The sequence below is a fragment of the Mauremys reevesii genome, linkage group 3 (genome assembly GCF_016161935.1).
Source record: "Mauremys reevesii isolate NIE-2019 linkage group 3, ASM1616193v1, whole genome shotgun sequence".
Lineage (NCBI taxonomy): Eukaryota > Metazoa > Chordata > Testudines > Geoemydidae > Mauremys > Mauremys reevesii.
Window position 1 is genome coordinate 194,390,491 of NC_052625.1, and position 24,398 is coordinate 194,414,888.

At 40.5% G+C, this 24,398-nt stretch overlaps 1 protein-coding gene across 8 annotated transcripts in view; it reads right to left on the minus strand.

The window, feature by feature from the left end:
* Positions 1–24,398, minus strand: part of RUNX2 (RUNX family transcription factor 2) — a 232,972-nt gene that overhangs the window by 135,399 nt on the left and 73,175 nt on the right. For all 8 annotated transcript variants that reach the window (XR_005595948.1, XM_039529526.1, XM_039529524.1 and 5 more), the window contains one exon: positions 7,112–7,395. Coding sequence is in view for 7 of the 8 variants with exons in the window: in XM_039529526.1 (XP_039385460.1) it covers positions 7,112–7,395 (284 nt within the window). In the remaining variant the exon portion in view is untranslated. The remainder of the gene's footprint in view (positions 1–7,111; positions 7,396–24,398) is intronic.

Genomic DNA, 24,398 nt, shown 5'->3' on the forward strand with positions numbered 1-24,398 from the left:
ACTGACATCTTTCAGATACAACATAAAACCAAGAGCCTATCCACTTGTAGCTGTTAAAGATCTTGTAGTACTTGTCTCAAGAGTAGAGTGTGGTTAACTCTGGTGTATTGTTCTAATTCTAACTTGGGTGACAACACTATACCAACATAATTTGACCTTGTATTTCAAATATATATGATATTGTCACTTCTTGTCCTACAGATTGTGTACTGTTGGAGGTGGCTATTAAACAGATACTGCATTTCAGTGCAGCCAGAAGTGAGAACAGATTATTATATTCTGTTTTGAAAATGCTTTGGGATATAAAATAGTATTTTTATATTTAAATTAAAACATAAGCACTGATTCACTATGAAAGTTTATTTCAACATGACTTCAGATAGGATGCAATGATTCTCCACAACAGCAAATAATTTTCCTATGCCCTTTACTGTAACATCACTAATACCAAATATAAATATGTAACAAATAGTCAAAAATTTTGCACGTGAGAGTTTAAAAACTTTTTATAAAACTACTTGGCCTGAGACATTCTAGTTTATGATTCTACTGAACCCTGTCCCCTTACAATTAGTACCATCTGATGGTCAGATATTATTTTTTTATTATTCATACTACAAAACCAGGTGATGATCAACTCTTTTTTTCTGAAATACACTCTATGATATTTTGTAATCAACTCAACTTTAAATGTCTTTCCCAGATATTATCATGTCTGAAACTATTAAGTTCAGGTCAAATCATACCATCAATTAAGTAGAAATAATTAAGAGCTCTGAATAAATATGGACGGCATAATATAACCCTGTGTGCTGAACAGCAACAAAAATAGTGTCAAATGTATACCAAATCTGAAATATTCATTAATTGATAGATTCCATTACTAAAAATTATTGCTCAGATGATCTGAATCCAAGCAAGCATGTAGCAAGGTGATGCACTGCATATGACGGATTAAACTGATGCTTCTTTAATTTTCCAAAGACCACCTAACATACAAAGGGAGTGTTGCCACTAACTTCGGTGAAGCAGGATTTCACCCCAAAAATTACTGTAAAGTGATTTTAATGGCATTGACCACAAGAACATAGGAACTGACATATTGAATAAGGCCCATGGTCCATCTAGCCCAGAGGTTCTCAAACTTTTGTAATGGTGCCCCCTGTCACATAGCAAGCCCCTGAATGTGACCTTCCCCCTCCCCCCATCAATTAAAAACACCTTTTAATGTATTTAATACCATTATAAATGCTGGAGGCAAAGTAGGGTTTAGGATGGAGGCTGACAACTCGTGACCCCCCATGTAATAGTCTCGTGACCCCCGAGGGGTCCCAACCCCCAGTTTGAGAACCCCTGATCTAGTCCAATATCCTGTCTCTCACAGCTGCCAGAACCAGATACTTCAGAGCAAGGTGCTAGAAACCCCACAATAGCCAGATGTGGGATAATCTGCCCACCTACTCTCTACTAGTAAGAGTTTGGTTTAAACCCTGAAGCATGAGGTTTTATATCACTTCTAAAAAAAAATTAAGTTTTGAGTTTTTACTATTAAAACTCTGGATATTCTTGTTATCCACATACATGTCCAATGTGAGTTACAAAAAACCAACACGTTACATCCAGAAAAGCAAAAGAAACTCAGAGCAGCGAAGGAAGTGCAAGTCTGTCAAGGGGCCTCGAGAAGAGGGAGTGAAATTACTCTGTCCTTAACTCACCTCCTTGTGTCTATGTATTATGCAGCACATCAAATATTGGGTAAGATTGATCACAATCTGTCTTGAACCCTTGTAATAATGAATAATATAGATTGCTATCTGTACACAAAGAAGTGAGCATGAGTAACATAAAATACTCTTCGAAGGCCCTTCTATCTTGAACCCTCAACGTCTTCGTTTTCAGTGGGTTTCACTCTGATCCGTAAGTGAGGTTTTTTGTTTTTTTTAAATGTTGTCTATTTAAGTTCAATTTGTCATTTTAAACAGCAGTACAATTTGTGTACGACACTTCTTGAGTCATAGTGCTAGCATGCTGCTCATACCTAATATGCACCGACATTATTCTTAATATACAGCATCCCTTGACACACTGTTATGTAATGTCACTGAATATTATTCTTACTGTGAGCAGACACACGGAGCACTGGGTGCAAACATGAAACTTTGTCTAATAAAACAAAGTTCAGTCAAACTGCACAAAATATTTCTCTACTACTGAGTAAGAATAATACATTTACCACTGCCATTTTACATTTTTTGTAATGAAATATTAATAGGCTATGCACATATGTAATGTCCCTGTTCTGGCCCATAGCTTTACAAAAAAGTCAGAAAGTTAGAAAAATACATATTATTTATCCACTTTTTAAATTAAGAATAACTTTATGTATTGAAAGACTTTTTCTGTACAGAAGTGAACTTGAGTTGGCAGTTTTTATGCCACATATCAACCTAAATGATTTAAAATATCTTAGACAGAAAATCAAGGATTATAATGCATTGCAAAAAAAAGCCAGTAGTACTAATCATTAAACATAAATATCTAAGAGTAGCTACTCTGTGGGCTATTTAGCTTTTTTTCAAAGATTAATATCTCAGCCATTTAAAAATATTTATTTTCCAAAAGGCACCAATCCATACTAAAATACCTATAAATTCTGATGACTAAAAATTAAGCATTTGGGTTTTTTGTTTAGCTAGGTCTCAGCAAAAAGGCACATGGAGCCACAAAACACAAATCTTAGAATTTGAAAATGACTTTATCAATGCATGTACTTTTTCGAATAACAATTCATGTCTGCTCTGGCAACCTGTTTGCTCAGTTTCAGTCCCATGGGATTTGAAATGGCCAAGGTATGTACACTGAAGACTGACGTTATAAATGTGAAGCAAAAATACTACACAATAATATTATGTAGTAAGACTCTTTACATAATAAAAAGATTGTTTCCAGAAAGAGCTCATGTACATGATATTAGCTGTTTTCAAACACTACTATCTCTATCATTTCAATACCTTTGCTTGTAAAAATACTAAAAGGCATTATTTGCATAAAGGGCTCCCAGAATGTAAAACCTCCTATATTACAAATAATGTCTTTTCTTACCTAGAGTTTGCCAAAAGAGAATCTGAAGCTATTAAAAATATTTTAATGGTCTATAACTTAAAACAGAATAACTGATTTGCACTACTTTTTATTTAAAAACATACATCTGGACTGACAATTTATACACCAAGTTCAGCTTGAAGCTATTTAAAACAGCTGAGTTATAAACTCTGGAAACTGGGGGTTAGAGTGAAAACGCTGACAGACCCTTAACTACTGGTGCTACTGGATATAGCTTGAATACTGTACGTTGATTTTTTCTTGATTGTTGTTATCTTATGTCAACTAATGCTTTTTGCAACTATCAGCTTCTTGCAGGACAACAAAGATCATACAAGTCTGGTGTAATAACTCTATCTTTACACATCTCACTAAGATGCTCCCGAAAGAATTGTCGACTGTTATCCCTACTCAAGTAAGTAGTCCCACTGACTACTATGGAACTACTTGTGAATAACGTGAACGTGATTTGGCCCCAGTCCCATTGTCCCACTTTCCTTTCTATCTTAGCCACCTGAACATTATTAAGCAGCTACAAAGCTATGTTAATAAGCACATTGTTAACATTCTTCAATATAAAAATAGTTTGCACTAACTTAGTCTTACTACTCAGTATATTAAACAAGAACTCCCTTCACAGCTCATGTAAATATTAATACTCCAGTTCAAGTGTCCTACTAGCCAACATGATTTTAAAAAATTATAATCAAAACTATCACTGTTTATAACATACTTCCTTTCCTACAATTGATTTACATCTGTTTTTTTAAATTAAAACAGTGGTATGTCCAAAGCACTTTTTAACTAGAGAATTCTATAACAGAATTATGATATACTTAACACACCGTTCAAAATATTATCATCAACATATTATTTATTGCCAATAAAACTTCAATTGCCAATTTTTAAAAAGCATGCTGTATGTGAACTAGTTACGGTACATCCCAGATGGGTATTTTCTTTTCTTTTTTTTCTTTTTTTTTGATTAAAGATAACTGCTACTGTGTTATATTAAATTATAGTGATTTTTTTGTTATATATGCATTTGGATTATTTCATCTTGAAATTGTGCAGAGCTACATATCATTTCAATTTATACAGTGAAAAGAAAACTGATAAAATATGTGTTCAAGATCATTATTAAGTAAATGTAATTAGGATCTACAGTACAGTTTTTCAGTAGTAAATAAAGGTAATACATGCGGAATGTATACATAATGCATGCACATATATTCTCTGTGTAAAAATACAGATGTATGTAAATATGCACATGCTTTATAGCTGAGTGGTGGTGTAAGTGGTCAAAGAACTGCTCATAGTCAATTTAATATCCCTGACACCTCAATAAACTGGATAAATCTATGCGGGTCTGTCAATAGGGACCTGTATGGCCTTTATTACTGTAGTATTTGAATATTGTGCATACTGAATACTTCATCCAATTTAGCTAGTGTGTGCATAAATATATATAGACAGAGAGGAATTGGGAAATGCTCTAAAGACATCTGTCCTTTTATCAGGTTTAAATGTGCTTTTTTGTAACCATATCTTGTGTCAAGTTTAGGTTCATATTTTTCTCCTAAACTTTTTCATCCAGCAGACGTAATAGTATCCTTTAAAGGTAAGTAAATAAGAAAAAGTAGAAGATGATGCCTGACATTTCAAAAGAAGCCAGAGACAGATATAACTGCAATGTGTAATGTTTACTTCTGTGAACTATAACTTTAATACTAATCTAATCTAACAATGATCAAAATTACAATCAAAGTTACCTGAAATCTCCTCCTCCTTCCCCCCAACCATCACTGCCCTCTGAATAAGACTTGCTCAGGAGAAGTGATCTACACCTGGTATTTGCCGTGGCCCTTTAATGCTTGGCAAAGTTACAGAAATAGATTTTTTAATGGCCCTGTTTAGCCGGTTCTTTGCTGTCTCTAACAAGTGGGGCCCACAAAGACTACTAATCATTTAACTCTAAGGCAGACCGGGTTCTTCCACGACCTTTCCCTGTCATATATGTGAGCTTCAGACAAATGTAGTCTGTTTCTCTGTCTGATATTAAAGCAAGCCATTCAGTCTCCCTGTCAGCTTTACATACACTTATTTTAACGTCGGTTTCCTTTACTGATGCTATTGATTTTTCACTTAGAAATATATCCCCCTTAGTAACGATTACATCTCTATCGGTCAGGAACTACAGCACTCTTAGATATTTATACTTTGTTCCAGAAGATACTGATTTCAAAACTCTTCTGCTTTTCAATGATTTTCAGGCAGGTTAACTATATTTTGCCAGGGATGCTGCAATAGCGGGAGGTTGGAGGGGTTTCGATTTTACACAGGCAGTAAAATCCAAATTTGCAAAGTTTAGATCTGCTCATTCCGGTGCTGGGTTTTGGACTGACTCGGGTGCTGATGGACAGGCACAGGTGCCTTGGGACAGCCGAATTACTACTCATTTCACCACTGAAGGAACTGAAAGAAATCTGCAGCGGAAAGTTTGGTGGGAGGGTAAAGGCTTGCGTAAAAGCAAGCACACAAACCACCACAAAATAATCCTTTCTTAACATTAGCAGAGTGTGCGGATGTTGACTGAAAATGAAAAGCAACATTCCCGATTTAGATCTGGGTGGTATTTATATGTTTCTGATAACTTATGCACTGTTCCTGCCAAATGAGCGTCTTCTGGACAGACACTTCCTAACTTGTCCAGCAGGAGAAGTGAAGGGGCACCAGCTCCCATTGGGAGGGCAAAAGCTCTGTCCTCTCTCCCCACTCTTAGCCCCTTTGTAGATCCCAGTTTTAAAATCTGGATAATTTTTCTACCGCTAGTTTAGGAGGATCTGTTCTCCAGAAGCGGCTGTAAAACAGTGTAACTCCGGGAGGCAGCAACACCTCCCCCTACCTCCTCACACAATGAAATAAAAATAGCTTGACGCTTCGCAAAAAGTAAGTTCAACCTGACACCTAGAGAGACACACCCAAGTGAAAATGGGGAAAAAAGTTCCATCAGGAACGTGGGTCCTTCTCCTGGTGTCCTTCCTAAATCAACAGCAGGGCACGCACACAACACCATCAAACCCTGCTTCATACCCGTGAATACATCAATTAACATGCCTTTAGAAACGGTGAAAGGAAGGGGGCAGACCTTTGGTGCTGAAACAGAGGAGAGGGAACATTTGGAGGAAGCTCAAACCTCTTCTCCTCTCCCCGTTCTTATGACATTGCTTTGGGGATGGGTAAATCCCCCCACCTACTTGAAAAATAGTCTGCATCCAGTCCCCCTGTTACTTAGAGGGTGCACTGCTCATGTGGTTAGGGGGTGCACGGAGTTAGAAGGTGCACTGTTCTTCTGGTTGGCCGTATACGGTGGAGTGAGGCGTTGGCTGCCTTGCTCTGGTAGTTTTGGGGTGTCTGGGATGTCAATGGTGAAGCGGGTGCTAAGGAGCGTATGACTGTTGTGGGGGGCGTTAACGGGGAGGCATTGGTGGTGGTTAGGAGATGGGGGTGTGAATGGAGGGTAGTTAGATGATGCCTGCGGTGGTTGAGAGTGTTGAGCTTGCTAATGGGAGGCGTCAGCCTGTGCGTTGCCTGGTGGTTGGGGGTGCCCGGTCGTTATAGGGGGTGGGTAGTTCGCTGCTGCACTGCCTTGTGGCGAGGGTGTGTGGCTGTTAAATGCGAATTAAGGGTTCCTTTTCCCTTGTGGCTAGGGGTGTGCTGCTAGCCAGGGGGGGCTGCTCGAAGGGAGATGGCCCTGCGGCTCAGTCAGGGGTCTATGCAGTGCCCATTGCCCTGGTTGGTTGTGAGGGACTCCTAAGGGGTGCACGGTCGTTGTGGGGGTAAATGGGTGTTAACGGGGGCCGAGAGAGGCCACACAGCCCTTGCTGCGGTGTATAACTGTTCACAGGAGGGGGGGGCGGCAGGCTCGCCTGGCCCTGGCAGCTAGCGGAGGAGGCTGCAGGGCACACCGAGCCTGGGGGGCAGGCGGGCAGGCGGGGGGGGGTCTTACCTTGAATGCCACCGGGAGGGTCTTGTTGCAGCGCCAGTGCGAGGGCAGCACGGAGCACAGGAAGTTCGGGCTGTCGGTCCGGACCAGCTCGGCGGGGTGGTCGGCGATGATCTCCACCATGGTGCGGTTATCGTGGGGCCGCAGCCTGGGCACGGCCGCCGCCGCCGCCGCCGCCTCTTGCTGCTGCTGCTGCTGCTGGGCTGCTACTACCGGGCTCACTTCGCTCATCTTGCCGGGCTGCAGGCTGCTGGAGGGGGGGCTGAACCTCCGGCTGGTGCTGGGATCTACGGGAATACGCATCACAACAGCCACAAGTTAGCGAGCTGAGGGGGCGGTGGGGGGGTCACTCGAGGAGGCGTGTAGTGGGGGGGTGAAAAAAGGGGTGAATGGAGAAGTGGAGGGGAGAGGACAGGGGAGGAAAGCGCAGGAGCGGGTTAAATGCAGGAGGGGGGAATCACAGCTAAAAAAAGAGGGGTGATGTGGCTGATTTGGGGGCGAGTCTGCAGCCTGGAGGAATGGGGGACACAGTGTCTGGCGGTGGGATCCTAGGGCTGCCCCCCTCTTAGCAAAGCCCAGCTGGAAACTGCATGGTCCCGGGTGCTGCAAACAGAGCTTCTCCTGCTTCCTTCCTTCTTGTTCAGTCTCTTGCTCTTTTCCCTTCCCTCCTTCCAGCCACCGCGTCTTCCCTCAAGTGCTCGGGGTTTCCTTCTTTTCTGTCTTTCCTTTTGTCTTCCCTCTTCTCCTTTTGGATTTTTAAAGGTTGCCTGGGAGAGGTAAAGCAGCTGCTGATTTCAGCTTCCTGGGTTGCTGCTGTTTGCAGGAGAAGCAGCAGCGAGAAGAGGAGGGTGGGTTTCAGCTACTGAGAGGGGGTGCTAAGGGGAATGTCCCGTTTTCCTCCAAGGAAGTCTTCCCCCTCCACAAAAAAATCTTGATCGGAGAAAGTTTAGATGCCAAGTGACTTCTCAGCTTTTCCGATTATTAGTTTTTGCTTCAGGAGGGAGAGGGGGCTGGGTTGGGGGGTAAAAAGTTTTGAAAAGTGTCTCTGCAAAGCTGTTTCCCTTCCCCCAAAGCTACTTCAGCACAAACAAGAAAGTTCTTGGGTTTTTAGCCAGAAAAAAATCAACAACAACAAACCGTAGTCAAAATACTAATAATTAAAAGAGAAACATTCGGAGGCTGCGTAAGGAGGAGCAGGGCTTTTTTAAAAAGTTCAGACTTCTGACTCCCGGACAAATAAAAGGGGAGAATAGACAGAAACAATTGTCAGGCTGTTTTCTAAAATACGCTCAAGTAACTTGTTGGAAAAGGGAGCTTTGGTGCACTCCGGTTCCTTTTAATTAAGTCGCGGCTATGTCCTAGTCCCCGCTCAGTCAAATAGACCAAAAAAAAATCTTTATTTTTCTTCCCTTGATTAATAACAACAACAAAAAAGATAATTATTTTTTTTCTGAAAAACTGCTTTTAAAAAACTTCTTTTGGGTCCCAAAAGTTGAGGTCGGGGAGGATGAAGGAGCCGGAAAAAAAAATGCCTCCTTTTTTTTTGGGTCCTAAATGTGGTTTTTTGGAGGCCGGGATTTCTAATGATTAGGTTTTTGTGGTTTATATATACAGGACTCTCTGGCTACGGCGATCGTTATGCTGATGAGAGTCAGCAGCACGTGGTGTCTCAACCCCGTCCTCATACTTCTGCAGCCTTCAAAATAAATACAACAATGTGCATCCCCCACAGAAGAAGGAGCTTTGCTTTCAGACGATCTCCCCCACCCAGGGACAGGACTAGGGGGAATGACAGGACGTCTCTCCGGGTTTTTCCATTAACACATTTTTTGTTTGTTTTGAAAAAAGCCTGGACTATTTTGTTTGCCAACTAATAATACTTAATAATTTAGTGCCAAAGGTTTTTGATGTTTATTTTTTGCTAAGACCCTGTCAGCCTAAAGCCTAAAACATTTCCTTGAATAAATGAAAGCTAGAAAACCCGCCCTTCAGATTATTAAGGTAAAGAGAGTCTGGTTTGTTTTCGCCCTTAAAAAAAAAGGCAGATCTTATTAAAAACAATTTACATACCCAATAGTAAAAAAGTGTCAACGCCTCCCAGAGCAGATAACAACCTATCAAAACTCTCCCTCTAACTTACTTCGACGTGCCACTTCCACCTTCTTGTACAAAGTAAGCGCGGGGGGGGTAGCTGCGCGAAGTGCCGGTGTGGTTTGGGGTGATGGGAGGGGGGCTCCGCTTATGGTGCCCTTATGCAGCTTTTTCGCACACAATTCTGGGAGCATTTTCAGCACCATACAACAAGTCTTTGGCCTTCCCCCGGCGCTTTACCCCCCCTTCCCCTGCGTGTCCCCAGGTAAATGATCCGAAAGCACACGTGCCTCGACTGAGGTCCTGGGGACCCAGACCCCAACGTAGCCAACACTCTCCTCTCTGCGCTTTATTCCAGCTGGAGGTTCTGCTGCCGGCTTGTTTTCACAATAGGGTCTGTGGCAACTTTCGAAACCAACCCGCAATGCTCCACACGGCGCATATATAACATGATCCTCTCTGACGAGTAACACAGGATTGAGTTATTCCCCACTACAACCACCGTCGCTGTTATCTGACAAACATTAAAAAAGAAGGTGAAACTTCCGGGGCTTTGGTCTTTAGTTATTTACTTGCTTGCCATTAAAATGTTCAAAAGGATCTTTTTTTCGGTCACATGGGAGAGCTCTCGCTCTGTATACCGCTAACTGTGGTTGGCAACTCTGTGCTCTTGTCTGCAATAGCACTCGTCCTTGAAGGAAATGCAGCGGATGACATGTATTTGTTTATTATTTTCATTCTATCTCTTTTTTTACGTGGTTAATATGTTTGATAGTAACCCCTGATCACCTGCCAGCGATCTGAGGGTTTTTTCTCTGTGTACTTGTCAAATAGGGGGTGGTGGTGATGGGGAGTTTACTATTCCTACCTGGACATATAAGTATGATGAATAAGTGCTCCCATACTTACCAACAAAATGGGCAAGATCCTGTCCAAAAGGAGAAGTGTGCACAGTGCCCCGAAATGGGGAATTTAACACAATCTGCAAGGAGCTGAGTAATTTAAAGGTTTTCAGAGCTCAAACAGAGTTGCAGTACAGGAAAATATGTTTTAAAAAATTGTTTTTGGTACTATGTTTATTACTGTGCTTTTTAGCACCTTCCCTTTAGATGGGGGATAACATTTTCCATTAGGTAGAGAGTACAGGTGTTGGGCGGAAAAGAAAAAGTTAACAGAAACCATATGTTTCCAAGTACAGAATGAATTTGACAGTAGTTATTTCAGTATTTTTTAAAAATAAGAAGATAATTTCCTCTTTTAATTAGTCACATCAGTATATTTGCAGTTGCCTCCCTCCATATTAAAATTTAAAAAGTTAATTAGGATAAATCAAAAGAAGTTATAGGAAGTAACCAGTTTAAGGTCACTTAAAATAGTCTATAGTTATTTATAATTTTTCCACTGACCAGCCTAACAAAGTTTCAGGTACCTGGCACAGCTGATTTTTAGTCTCCTTGCAAAAATTTCTTTCTGTTTAGCTTTTACATATTTAACTGGAACTTGCTAAAGCCTGGAAGAGATCACAACTCAGAGCACTAGAATTTTATTGAAATTGTTATGGACACCTTAATAAAACTACCCATAATGTTTATGGACCAGCATAAAGGCTGTCTGGGATTCATTTTATATGTGCTTTATGCTATGTTCTGAATTATATGAAACTTTGGCTTGGATTTGGCTGAAAGACACTTGGGCAGTGGTTCTCAAACTTTTGTATTGGCGACCCCTTTCACAAGCAAGTCTCTGAGTGTGACCCCCCCTTAGAAATTAAAAACACATTTTAAAATATTTAATGCTATTATGAATGCTGGAGGTGATATGGGGTTTGGGGGTGGAGGCTGACAGCTTGCAACCCCTCATGTTGATCCTCTTGATCCCCTTGAGGGGTCACAACCCCTAGTTTGAGAACTCCTGCACTTGGGGCAACCCTACCCTCCAGCTTTCTTCCGCTTTCACTTCAGAAGCATTCATAATTTTAGCATAGGCTGAAAAGTGGATCACATTTTAAGAGGTTAGAGAGCCATAAGAGTTTAGAGAAAAAATTTTTTTTTAAAGATTATGTATTAAAAAAACCTCCAGACCCATTTTATAAAACAAGATTTTAATGAGTGCATCTATGATTGCTGCAAAAGCAACTTTGATGGTCTTTTAGCTTTTTTACCTTTAACTGTGTTACAAATACAGCTGTACTATATGGAAGCATTTTGCTAGAAAAACATATATTTTAAATGGCTTAGTATCTATTTAATTTTAAATTGGTAAAATTTGGACCCAGTAATCTCTGGACCTATCAATAATCTCCTGGTCTAAACGTTATCTGATCAAGGTAGAAAATAATTGATAAATGTTGAATGTTTCTGTACTGAATGATGTTTCATAAAAATATTTGTTTTGATGCTAGTTTGCTTGACTGGAATGTGCTGTAATCACGATACATATTGAACCTCTTATAACCTTCTCTATATGAGTGCATAGCCTTGATGGAAAATAGAATAAATTAATATGTGTAACAGGTTTATTATTGTATCAGATATTTTGGGAGTCATTATAGCAATGTCAGCAATTACTGCTATAGTTAAGTACTTGCCAGTATTTTCTTTCCAAATTCCACCTTCCAGGAGTTTCTAATTCACTCATGAAAATACAAATCAGGCTGAAATGTGGTGTGACATTAGGGTAGTCCTGATCCCACTGATGTCCATGCCCAAACTTCTACAGACTTCAGTGGGAGCACGATGAGGCCCAATGTCTCATGGCAACACTTCGCTTTCATTTTGGTTACAAATTGACTACTTGTCCAGCTATTCTTTGCACTTAAAAGTATGTCAGGTAGAGTGGCTCAGAATTTATAGACTTCTGTTTGATAGATTTGGTTGATTCATTGTTTACTGTGCTAAGAAGCACAGATTTCAGAAGTACAAACACAGTATTACAAGAGTACATAGACTCCTTCAGTCTCTTTATTTTAGCTATCATGTCCCTGACCCATTGATTTATGACTAAAACACAAGAAAATTCTACGCTATCCTGAAATGTGCTGTAAGCATTTTATATCTCAGCACCGTACACTGTTTGTGTAGTGTCTACAGTTTCTGGCAGTACCGTAGACAGTCAAGTCTGAAAGACAGACTAGAAAATGACTACATAAAACAATAATTGATTGACATCTATAACATTATTGTTTCACACATTATTTTCTATTGGTTAGTTGGGATTCTTGGGTTCTATGCAGGGATTGCCATTTACTCACTGTGTGACCTTAGTAACTGGCAAGTCACTTAACACCTCTGTGCTTCAGTTTACCTGTGCGTAGAATGGGGATAACAATAGTTACCTCACTTGGGTGTTGTGAGATTTAAATAATTATGGTCATTAGTGTCATGATTGTCATAAAGTCATTTGAAATCCAAAGATGAAAGGGGCTATGTTAGTGCAAAGTATTATTAATAAGTTTTCTTTGTTGACAATAATAAACCAGCTGCATCAATAATGAAAAATATTGTGATCTTACTCCTACTGACTTTATTAGGCTCAGTTGCTCCCTGTAAGTTTGAACAGAATAGATGTTGGTTTCTCAACAGCATGCGCTAAAATGCACATATACTGAAAAAAATGTATATAATTGTCAAAGACTGGATCCCCCACCCTGACCCCAGTTTGTTTCTGCTTGTCCAGTAAAGGATTGTTGCAAACTTAGGTCTCAATCCCCCTTCAGGATCCACTAGGTGCCCTCCCAGAGTTTCCTTTTTTTTCAATGAGGATAAAAGGTTAAACAGTCACATTAGTAGATTCCAGTGGAGGATTGTGGCCCTAACTATTACCCTATAATGACATAGCAAAGAACAAGTGTGGGCTGTGTTTTCTGTCTGGAGGACAAAGTCTGAGCTCTGGATTTTGATTACAGAAATTTCTATTTTGGTCGCTCTGTGTCAGGTAAATCATACCGTTGCTTTGCTTGGTCCAAAACAAACAATGCCCCTCCCCCCATACAATTATGGAGAGTTAAGGATAAAACTGGCTTTCCATAACAAGGCAATTTTGCTATCTCTCCCCCGCATTGATCCTTCTCACAAGTTCTCTGTGATTAAATAAATCCATCTGAAATTCTACATCCTGATTTTATTGCCAAGGTAGAACTTTTCTGGAAAGCTTCAGACAAATTGGACAAATTATTTTAGAGCTATGAGGGTTAAACAAAATTAGGGTTCACATTTTCCTAACTTTTTTTTGTTCATCATGTGTTTTAAAAAAAACAGATTGAAATAGAAACTTCACAATTTGACCACAGTGAGGACTAGTGCCTCAGACTAATTGCAGGGAGAGTTGGAGGTGTAACTGTTAGTAATTAAAAGGGATTTAATGTGTATACACTGGGAATCTTTCAGAGTTCCTAAATTTTGCATGCTGGTTTTTAAGAGTCTAATGAAGTCCACTCCAGTCAGATACAAGCTCCATAAAGCTCACACAGGAGATACTGTGAGACTAAAGTTAATTAGATGGGGTGTGTGTGGGGGGGATTGTTTTCAGTATCGCAACCACAAGCATTAAAAAACCATGAGTCAGACCTCCCAAAATTATGAGATTTCCTAAAAACCATGAGATTTCAAAATAATAAACTTTGGAGTCTTTTTAATTGTCCTGTTATGTTGGAGAATTTTACTGTTTTAAAAATTTAGGATTACTGTTTTAAAACTTTTCTCCACCACCAGGAAGGCTGGAAATGTACTTTTAGGGGAGAAAAATTAAAACTGAAATTCTTACATAATAACATGATTCCAGCAGCTGGGGCTTTAGGAAAAACACCAAATAATGTGAGACTTGTGATAAAAATTGCAAGACTTGGCAACACTGATTCCTATTGGGTGGTACAGTGCAAGGATGAAATATGAAAATAAAGCTCCTGGTAATGAAAGTGTGGGATAAAGTGCACACATGGTATATACTAAACAAGCTCATTGCTAGGGAATTGCAAACTACCTCTGATCTCCCCACTCAAACTTCTCCCCAATGATGCAGTGAGCACAGCCCGGCCAAACCTGAGAAACCAGACTGTAATTTTGTTTATGACATCACACTTACAGCATGTCTTGATCCTCCAAAATGCTGAACACTGGTCTGAGTTTAGGAAAGCACCTGTGTGCTCAAAATTAAGCATGTGCTTAAGTGCTTTGCTGGATGGAGGCCAGAATGCTCAGCATCTTTCAGATTCAAGCCCTTTGTGGATCATTGTGGAGATGATGTCTAGAGGATATCAATGTCGACACAGAAAGAAGCCAAAAGACCAGTGACAACAGCATAAGAGATTCTGTTCCCATGTGAATGTCCCTTGTAATAAAGAGCAAAAAATAAAGAAAATATTATAAATGAAGCTGGCAGCACCACCTATAATAAAGATTGCCTAACTTTCTCCATTATAAGACCTGTTTTCAGTTGCCTATAACTTTGCCAAATTTTAAAGTTCATTTGGGCTGAAATTTTCCATGCTGGGCATGTGCCTCGGTCAGAATTTTTGGGAACGTTTCCGCGAGAACAGTTCAGCCATTTCCAAGAATGATGTTAGGAGACAACACATTGTTTTGCAATCATCAAAAAATTCTCCCAACCATCATAGTGAGGAGCTCTAACACACCCATATTTTGGAGAAGGAATTTGAAATTTTGCTGGGGTTCACCCTGCAGGCAGTGAATGGCTTTTGATATCCCCGTGAGAATCTACTCAAGTTTGGCTTAATTACAAGCTTCTGAAAATCATTTTTTGCACATACCGGTAGAGACTTAGTGACTGACAACTCAATTATACAAAGATTTCATAGGAATTGTTAGGCTATATCAGACCTATGAGCGGTCTAGTCCAATATCCTGTCTCCAACAGTGGTCAGCACCAGATGCTTCAGAATAAGGTCCAAGAAACCCCTCAGCAGGCTGATGTGGGATAATTTATCCCTCCAGGAAGGTCTCATCCTAATCCCTAATAGTTTGAAAAATATTATCAGAATGACTGTCAGCAGTTCAGTTTTCAACCTTGCTTTCAGAAGTTTATAACTCAGCCATAAAAATTCCTTTCAGACTGAAATCCGGCATATGATGTCTCAGTCCAGAAGTCAAATTTTATACAGATTTTTTTAAGTGAGCTGTTTTTAAGTTACAGAACTAGAAGAAAAAATAGTTTTACTAATTTGGGACACTTTACTCATTTAGCACTTTCGTAACTCAGTAATGTATTTTTCAAAAAGATCATTTGCAAGCTGTCTGCTTCAGATGTAGATCAGGCCCTCCAATGAAACTCAAGTACTTAAACTCCCAAAGTCATTAACACTTGAAAGACAGATGCAAAGGAGATTCTATTTCTATGGGACTGATGTGAAATAACAGTTAATAATAGTAGGGGGTGTGCATGAAATAATATGAATAAAAACAGGCATTAGGGTCTATCAAATGCATTTGGATTTAATACATTATCTAAATATATGTTTTTTAAAAGACCATGGGCCAAATCCTTCAGTCCTTACTTTGGCATCACCCACATTGTAGTCAATAGGCCAAATATTGGTTCTACTATAGAGCAGCATGAGTAAAAGAGCTACACAGTGGGGACGTCTATGAGGAACAAGGGAGCAGTGAAAGATGACTCCTAGGTTGTGAAGCAGAAGGGCCACTTTCAGCTGCTCTTATATGACCATGGTAGTCCCCATTGCTATTATGCTTCCCCTTGTGATGGAGGATATCTAGCAGCCTTGCCCCTGCTCTGTCCCTGGAGTACCCTCAAACTGTTCCCTATTCCCTTCCCTCAGCAGTTTGAGGTTGGCATGATTTGCCCTACTGGGAGCTTTGGTTGAGTAAAGGATATAGGATACATCCTAAAAAATACTAATGACAACCCTTATTCATGCTGACGAGTGCTTATTTATGAGAGCCGGTTGGTTGATTTCAATGAGTCTATTTGTGTGAATCAGTGCTCACCAATCTAAGTGTTGAACAGTTGGCCTCTAAGTCTCTATATTTCAAAGTAGCATCAGTGCACTCTAAAACTGTACCCAAATTATTCATAACTACATGTTTGGCACGCAGTGTTTTGTATCTATGTTTTTGTGCCCTACAACCAGCAGTTGTTTTGCAACTTCAATTTCCCAAACAAATCTTAATTTCTGCATGTGCAAAAATTTGTCACACAAAAAACTGCAGGTGCAATTTGAAAGATTTGTTTAGAAAATTCAGGCCAAGGTATCCTTTCCCAAAGAACTAATATAATGCACTGATTTTAATATAATTCACATTTTAAAATATCAGAATATATACCAGTATAGATAAGGTCTATTACACTATAGGGTTTAATCAGTAATGGTCAGAGTCTACCACCCTTATTCATATGGTGTAGTACCTTACTCTGCGAGTAGTCCCATTGATTTAGCTAGGAATTTTGACAGAATAGCGTACCACTCAGTGTAAGAGTGACAGTCAAGCCTTTAAGCATTTACCACTTGTGGTTATTCTGCATATACACTCATATTTCCGCATTTCTGTATCTAGATTGTTGCAGAGTGTTTGTGTGGTTTTGCTGCTGTACATATTTGTGCTGATTTAAAAAGCTGTAATTCTTGGGTCATTTTAATTGTGAGAAAATTGTGTTCCAACTTTTTGACAATTGAAGGAAAAGACAATAAAAAACTCTACTTGCTAAACACCACGTGCATATCACCACCTATATTTTTGCTAAATAAATTTGTGTGAGCTGCAGGAAGTAAACAAACTCCCTTCCTGGGAAGAAATCCATATGCTCTTTGAGTCATGCTTGTTTGGTCACTAGCTGAAGTCCACTAGGGGTTTTACTATTGCTATTGATTTTATGTGGAAGGCATTTAGATACTGCAGCAATGGATGGTAGTATAAAAGCCTGCTAGATAGACAGTTGACAGATCTGAAAAAAACAAAGCCATTTTTATATCTATTTATCATGAGCTTGTTGATGGGTTATGACACATCCATACTGATTCAGAGAGGGAAAAAAGATGGTCAATGGCTAACCAGATAGATGCAATACTAATTCTTTTCAGTAATATGTTGTCTTCATATAAAAACCTCAGTGCTAGTCACAGCTTAATGCTACAAAAACAACAAGGAGGTCGGTGGCACCTTAAAGACTAACACATTTATTTGGGCATAAGCTTTCGTGGGTAAAAAATCTCACTTCTTCAGATTCTACAGTGATTAAAGCCTTTTATATATCTGAGATAGCTAAATAGATAGGTCTCATAACAAAAATTAATTAAGCCTCAAAACACGCTTGTCAGGTAGGTAAATATTATCAACACCAATTAAATATGGGGAAACTGATAGATACAGAAGTTAAGTTGCTCGCTCATGGTCACAGTGAGTTAGTTAGATCTGGGGACGATTTTCTGTTCTCCTAGTTCCTAGACTCGTGTTCTGCTCATTTGGCATTCTCCCGCCTGAATTTTATTATACGGATACGAGATGTAATTGCTCAAAACAGTCATTGAAATCAAGTGATTAAATATTTCTCATATTAGTTATTTTAATAGGTATTTCCATGGCAGACTTTTCAGAACTATTAAGGATAGCAGTTCTCGTAATTTACCATAGTGTGAGAGAAGAATCAGTCCCTTCCCATCTATGAAGTCTTTCTCATATAATATATGTAGGCAGTTTAAAACTAACATAAGGAAGTACTTCTTCACATGATGCACAGTCAACCTGTGGAACTCATTGCCAGGGGATGCTGTAAACGCTAAAAGTATAACTGGGTTCCAAAAAGAATAAGAGAAGTTCATGGAGGATAGGTCAATCAATGGCTTTTAGCGAAGATGGTCAGGGATGCAAACCCATAATCTTGGTGTCCCTAAACCTCTTATTTAGCATGTGCATAGTCGTCTAGCCAAGCAATGACATCTTCTGTGGCATGATGCAGTTCTTCTAGGCCACTGCTGAACCTAGTCAGCAGGCATTCATCGACAATGTGCGTCATCATCATCTCTGTTGCGCCACAGCTGCACAAAGGGCTGTCACGAAGGCCCCAGTGATTGGATGAGACCATAATGGGCAACGTGACAGCAAATGTGCAGCTGGTGGTTTGGGGGCAATGGATCAGTGTCCTTGTTGAGCCACCTGCCAGTACCTAACAGCAGTCAGGGAAGCTAATGATCCAACCAGCGAACCGAATTCCACGAGCACCAGCTCAACGAATCCCAGCACTGTCGTCACTGACAACCCCAACATGCAGCTCGGTGACTTCTATGTCATTGGTCCAGCTCTATGCGTGTTACAACTCAATGTGGAGGGTTTGTCGGCTGCCAAATGTGATTTATCTAAACCTCTGACTGCTAGAAGCTGGGAATGGACAACAGGGGATGGATCAGTTGATAAATTGCCCTGTTCTGTTCACTCCCACTGAAGCGTCTGGCTCCAGCCACTGTCAGAAGACAGGATACTGGGTTAGATGGGCCATTGGTCTGATTCAGTATGGATGTTCTAATGTTCGTTTTCTTTATATTGTCATTATAATACATGAAATTCAGTTAACCAGAAAAATCTACTTGAGAGTCAGGGGTTTTGAATGTAAAACAAGAGAATGTTGGGTGATGATCCTCTATCCTTACCTTACCCTATTGTATTTCAGCCAATTTCAACCTTTTGTGTTTCATGTGTTAACTCCCACTGAAAGTCCTGGGAATTCTCTGTGTAAAAATGCTGAAGGAGCAGATGATTTGCCATATCAGATTAGACCACCGATCTCTTCCATTGACCCATTTATCTTCTCCATGATTCCTTGATCACCACACTATTCATCTAGGTTTTTGTACTTGCACTCATAACTGTAGTCTCTTGAGCTCCCTCCACTGAGAACCAAAGAACACAAAGTGGCTATTTCAAAGTCTAGCATGGCTTTATTCCACTGTGTCAACAGCCTGTCAGATTTTTCCCCTTCATCTTCCCACTAGTGTTTCTTCCTTTTCTTTCTGTTTCTCGCTCTTGCTCATTCTATGTCCTGCCTCTTCCCCCACACCTGGTTCTTGGATATTATTTATTTTTTGGATTCCAGTAGTGGCCACAATGTGCTAGGCGAAGTTCACACACACACACAGGCCACAATGTACTAGGTGATGTACACTCACACACGTACACACACGGAAGACAGTCCCAGACTCAAGGAGCTTATGATTTAAGGCAGGCAATATACACAGTGTGGGATAGCAGGATACAATCTCAGTATGTACAGTTTTGATACATATCAATACAGTTTTGTATATATATTGGGATTGGTTTTTGTTTTTATTAAATTCGCATCTCCTAGACCCTATTACCCCTCAGCCTGTTCATTATTAGTTGGCCAGTTTCTTGAAAGCATCATGGAAGAAGTGGGTCATGATGAGAGTTTTCCTTTTTGCATTTAGTGTTGCTATTGTGGCAACGCTAAGCTAACACAAGAACAAGGGTGTACGGGGAGATTTTGGCAAACCAGTAAAGTGCCTGAAACCACCATGGCTTATTGCTAAAAGCAGCCTAGTCAGCAATCTCAGCTTAACCAAGGCAGGAGGGGAGGGGGGTTTTGGGTTTCACAGAAAGGGCAGCTTGACCCCACGTCCTTCCTGATAAGAATTGTGTTGAAGTTGCTGATACATGCATTTTAAGAGAGCAGGAGGTGCCCCAGGAATGTCTATTGGGGCCTCAAGGCTGCAAACTCTGGAAAAACCCACCCTTGGTTAATCAATAATCAGAAGGAACCTCTTACTTGACCATTGAAACTGCTTACTTAACAAGTTTTCTTTAAGGGACATGTCATTCTATTACTAATGTATAAATAAGGGGGAAAAGTTTGAGGTAGTTGAACTCGTTTGGGACTCTTTTGGGACTTGTTTGGACTCTCCCTCTGGATACATCTTGCAGTCCCCACCGGCAGACGGAAGATTTGGCCACTGAAAGCCTGCCGCTGTGTCACTCGAGAGCCACATTCAGCTTTGGTAATTATCAGGGGTTGGGAGTGTTTTACTAATCTGTTGTAGATGTGTATAAGTGCTTGAGACTTAGTAAAGTTTAGCTTTAAGTGAAAGCACTCTTGTGTTGTCCTGTTTGTGCCAGACACCTGTTGGTTGGACGGCCATGTCTCCCCTGACTTATTTCCTGACACCACCTCGCACAGAGTAAAAGTTACCAGGAGCTTTTGGTTGAAGGAACCCTGGGTAACAAGGGGACAGTCAATGAAATTGAAAGGCAACACTTTAAAAACTGATACAAGATGATTTTTTCTTTTATACATAACACATAATCAACCCGTGGAACTCATTGACATCAAATATCCTTGACGCCAGGAGCTGAGTAAGAATTAAAAACAGATTAGACATTTATATTTTACTTACATATTTATTTAGGCTGGGATTTTTAAAGAAAGGTAAGGGAGTTAGGAGCCCCAACTCCCACTGAAAATTCCATTTGTCGAAGTCTAAACATATACAAGGCATCTATTTAGCAGTCTAGATAGTTTTCACACAAATTACCACCAGAAATAAATCAGGAAATATCTAGAACAAGCAGCTAGCCTCATGAACAATCCCTCCAAATCTTTCCACTAACTTTAGTCACCATCAGGACCCGCATACTTTCAAATTTCTACTAAGCTGCAGCATGCCCTGAAAGTCAATATTTAAGATAATGAGAATATCCACAATTACATCGAATAAGACTAAAATCTTTTGAAAGGATATATAAACCCTTATGCTTCACAGCATAAATCAGCCACCAATTTATGAAGATTAGGAAGAAATATCCAGTGCAGCAGTTTATTGCAGAATTATCCTCTATGGGATTTTTTCCACCTTCCTCTGTAGCCGCTGATAGCTGCCTCTGTCAGAGACAGGACAACCCACTATATGGACCACAGTACTTACACAACACAGCCCCATAAACTTCTTGTACTCATTCTTCACTTCCTTAGCCCCAAATGCCTGAGTGAATAGATGAGTCTTACATCATGCCCTGAAGACCAAAAGAATTGGTCTCTGAGGAACCATAGGCCCTCAGCTAATCTGTGACAAATATGGCGTAAATTCCTTGATAATATAGAGCAGATGGAAGACCAGAGGAGAAAATATTCCAGAATCCAGCATTCTCGACTGGCTATGCCCTGCCTCAAGTCGTGGAGACTGTCAATAAAAATGCCTCAACTGATCTCAGCTATTACACTGGTTCATGAGAAAGGAGATGGGGCATCTCATGTAGTCATTCCCAAACAAAGCAGGTTTTGATAGATTTAAAGCAACACTTTGACCTGTTCACAATTTTAAAACTATACTTTATCTAATCTAATCTGTTCATCTAATCTGTTCAACAGCATTTCTAAAGTGCCTGTTATCATTGTACCATGGCACTGAATTGAAACTGGCAGGATGGAAATGGGGGTGGAGTAGCACAAAAATAAAATGTATCCTATTCTGTTTCCCAGTCACATAAATGCTCAAAGCGCTATACGTGAGGAGCACCTTGTAAACAAAAGAAGGACTGTTTAGAAAAGCGGGAAGAATATTCTCAGGAGCTTTGTTAAAGGCAGTGATTTATATCCAAAAGAAAGACAGAAATCTGTAATAGTATGCTGTGCATTATAGTCCACAGGGTACTTTACACTGGAATCTTAGTGCTGAAATCTAAAACATAAGGGACAAGTTATTCCCTTAGATACACATGCACAACGCTTCGTGAAGTCACGGAGAGCTGTAGTCTTATATTTAATGGTGCAATTTGGCCCTAAATATTTCAACATTTATCAAGGAAAAAAATTGCTTCTCGCCATCAAAGATAATCAACACATTTTTATCTGAAATGTAATGGACACAGAACACCATCTGACATCAGAATTAAATAAATAAATGTTTTGGGAAGATGAGACTGTAGACTCAGCGTTCTGTCTACTCTGCATGGTCAAGTAACATTAATTTGTTTCAGGACGCTGAGGAAATTAAATCCTTAGCAACTTGCGGCTGATGTTATTTACTCTGAAGCCCAGGAGTAATTTGATGCAACTTCTCGGCACTGTTCCTGTGCTTCCAAAAATTACTGTTTTGAATGTGCTTAATTCTGGAAATTTTCATTATACTAAACACAGGCCAGAAAGAAGTAATAGAACTTTATGCGACTCTGCTTCTGTGAGCAGGGGGGAGCTGAGTCCTTTGGCTTATTCTCCCTACCCATCACAGGCCCACGGCCAGGGTCTGTAGCAAGCCAGATGCATGAGTTGGGAATGACAAGGGCTCAGAGTCCAGCTGCTCTCTGGGGCAAAGTCTGTCCCCAAATCCCTATTTTTTAAGGCTGAAGATTCTGAAATCTGAAAGTTTTGTTCAACCTACATTATATTCTAATTTGTATATTTGATTAATCTCTTTTACTTCACTTACATAAAAGACAGCAAATGCCCTGATTACCAGAACTTAAATTGTTATTATAGTAATTGCTATGCTTCTGGCTGACTTTGGCACATCTCCTAGCCGGGCTCCTAGCTTGGGCTGCTCCATGCTCTGTGGTTGGAAGGAACTCTGGCTGGCTGTTTGCTCCTCCCTAGCTAGGGAGCCCTGGGTGGTGCTGCCTGATTGCTGCCCACAGTTTAGCTACAGCATTCCACTTTTGCTTTAGTCATAGCTCCAGATGTATGAGCAAGTAGGGGGACTATGCACCAGGCTTTATTCTTCAACGTTTGAGCCCTCCTGGTTGGGGCTCTTTAATCCTAGAGATCTCTCTAGAGTAGTTCTATCCCTAGAGATAAAATCTAGAGCGTCTTCTTTGCATTCCAAATCAGGAAATTGCTGCACCTTGGTGAGATCAGTTCAGGAAGCAGCTAGAATCAGGAGGTGGAGCAGATTTGTAAATCTTTGGGGCAAATCAGAGTAAATTAGGCTTTGTCTGTACTTGGGAGTCAGCTGCTGGTACAACTGCACCAGTGCAAACAAGGAAAGCTACGTTTGCTTGGAACACTGTATACTCAGTTGGGGCAAATCATGATATTTGTTTTCACTGGTGCAGCGATATTGGTTGTTGGCCACTGTTAACTGAATTGTGGCTAACTCCAAGTTGTAGACAAGTCCTTACTTCAGATTAAGTATACAGTAATGTACACAAGGTCCTAGTGGTACTGGAATTATGGGTGCTACCACACCCCCTGTCTTAAAGTAGTAATAACAAACACCAAATACCTGGTTTCCTTCATCAGCACCCCCACTATAAAAATTGTTCCAGCACCTCTCTAAGTTCCCCACATTGAACTTTCTGTGGAGACTATGGCAGTACATCTTGTGCAGGATACATCTTGTGCAAACTGAGGAGTGGCAGGGAGCTAGGTAGGGGAAAGGAGCAGGTGGCAGTGCATAAGCATTAGGTCTCTGCATGCCCTTGCCTCCAGTGGATTCCCTGAGATCAACAAAGTCAGTCTGGACTACAACTGCAACTTTAGCTTTTGCTATTTGCTTTCACTGCAGTAGTATGTTGCTTATGTGTATGTGTTTGGCATGTGGGCTGATAGCAGGGAGGGTGTATGTATGTAACATAATAATTACAAATTGAGGCTCTAGGCCAGTGGTTCTCAAACTAGGGCCGCTGCTTGTTCAGGGAAAGCCCCTGGCAGGCCGGGCCGGTTTGTTTACCTGCCGCGTCTGCAGGTTCGGCAGATCGCAGCTCCCAGTGGCCGCCATTCACCACTCCAGGCCAATGGGGGCGGTGGGAAGCGGCAGCCAGTACGTCCCTCTGCCCACGCCGCTTCCTGCAGCCCCCATTGGCCTGGAGCGGTGAACCGCAGCCAGTGGGAGCTGCAATTGGCCAAACCTGCAGACGTGGCAGGTAAACAAACAGGCCCGGTCTACCAGGGGCTTTCTCGGCACAAGCGGTGGCCCTAGTTTGAGAACCACTGCTCTAGGCCATATCTGGATTACACAACACAACCGATCTGTCATAACAACATGTTGTGCTATCTAATGCTGCCTCTCCAAATCTTTAGTTTCCTCCAAAATGCTCCAGATCTTTAGTTTCCATCCTTTATTCTCTTTTGGCACAAAATACACCATCATTTTCACATCGTTCTGGTCTCCTCTCATGATTTTATCCATATGAACCAGAAGCGAATAAAAGTTGGCAACTACACCTATTATATTATAGAGTACACTTTAATTAGCACCCTAATAAACAGCACACCCAGTTAATGGGGACAA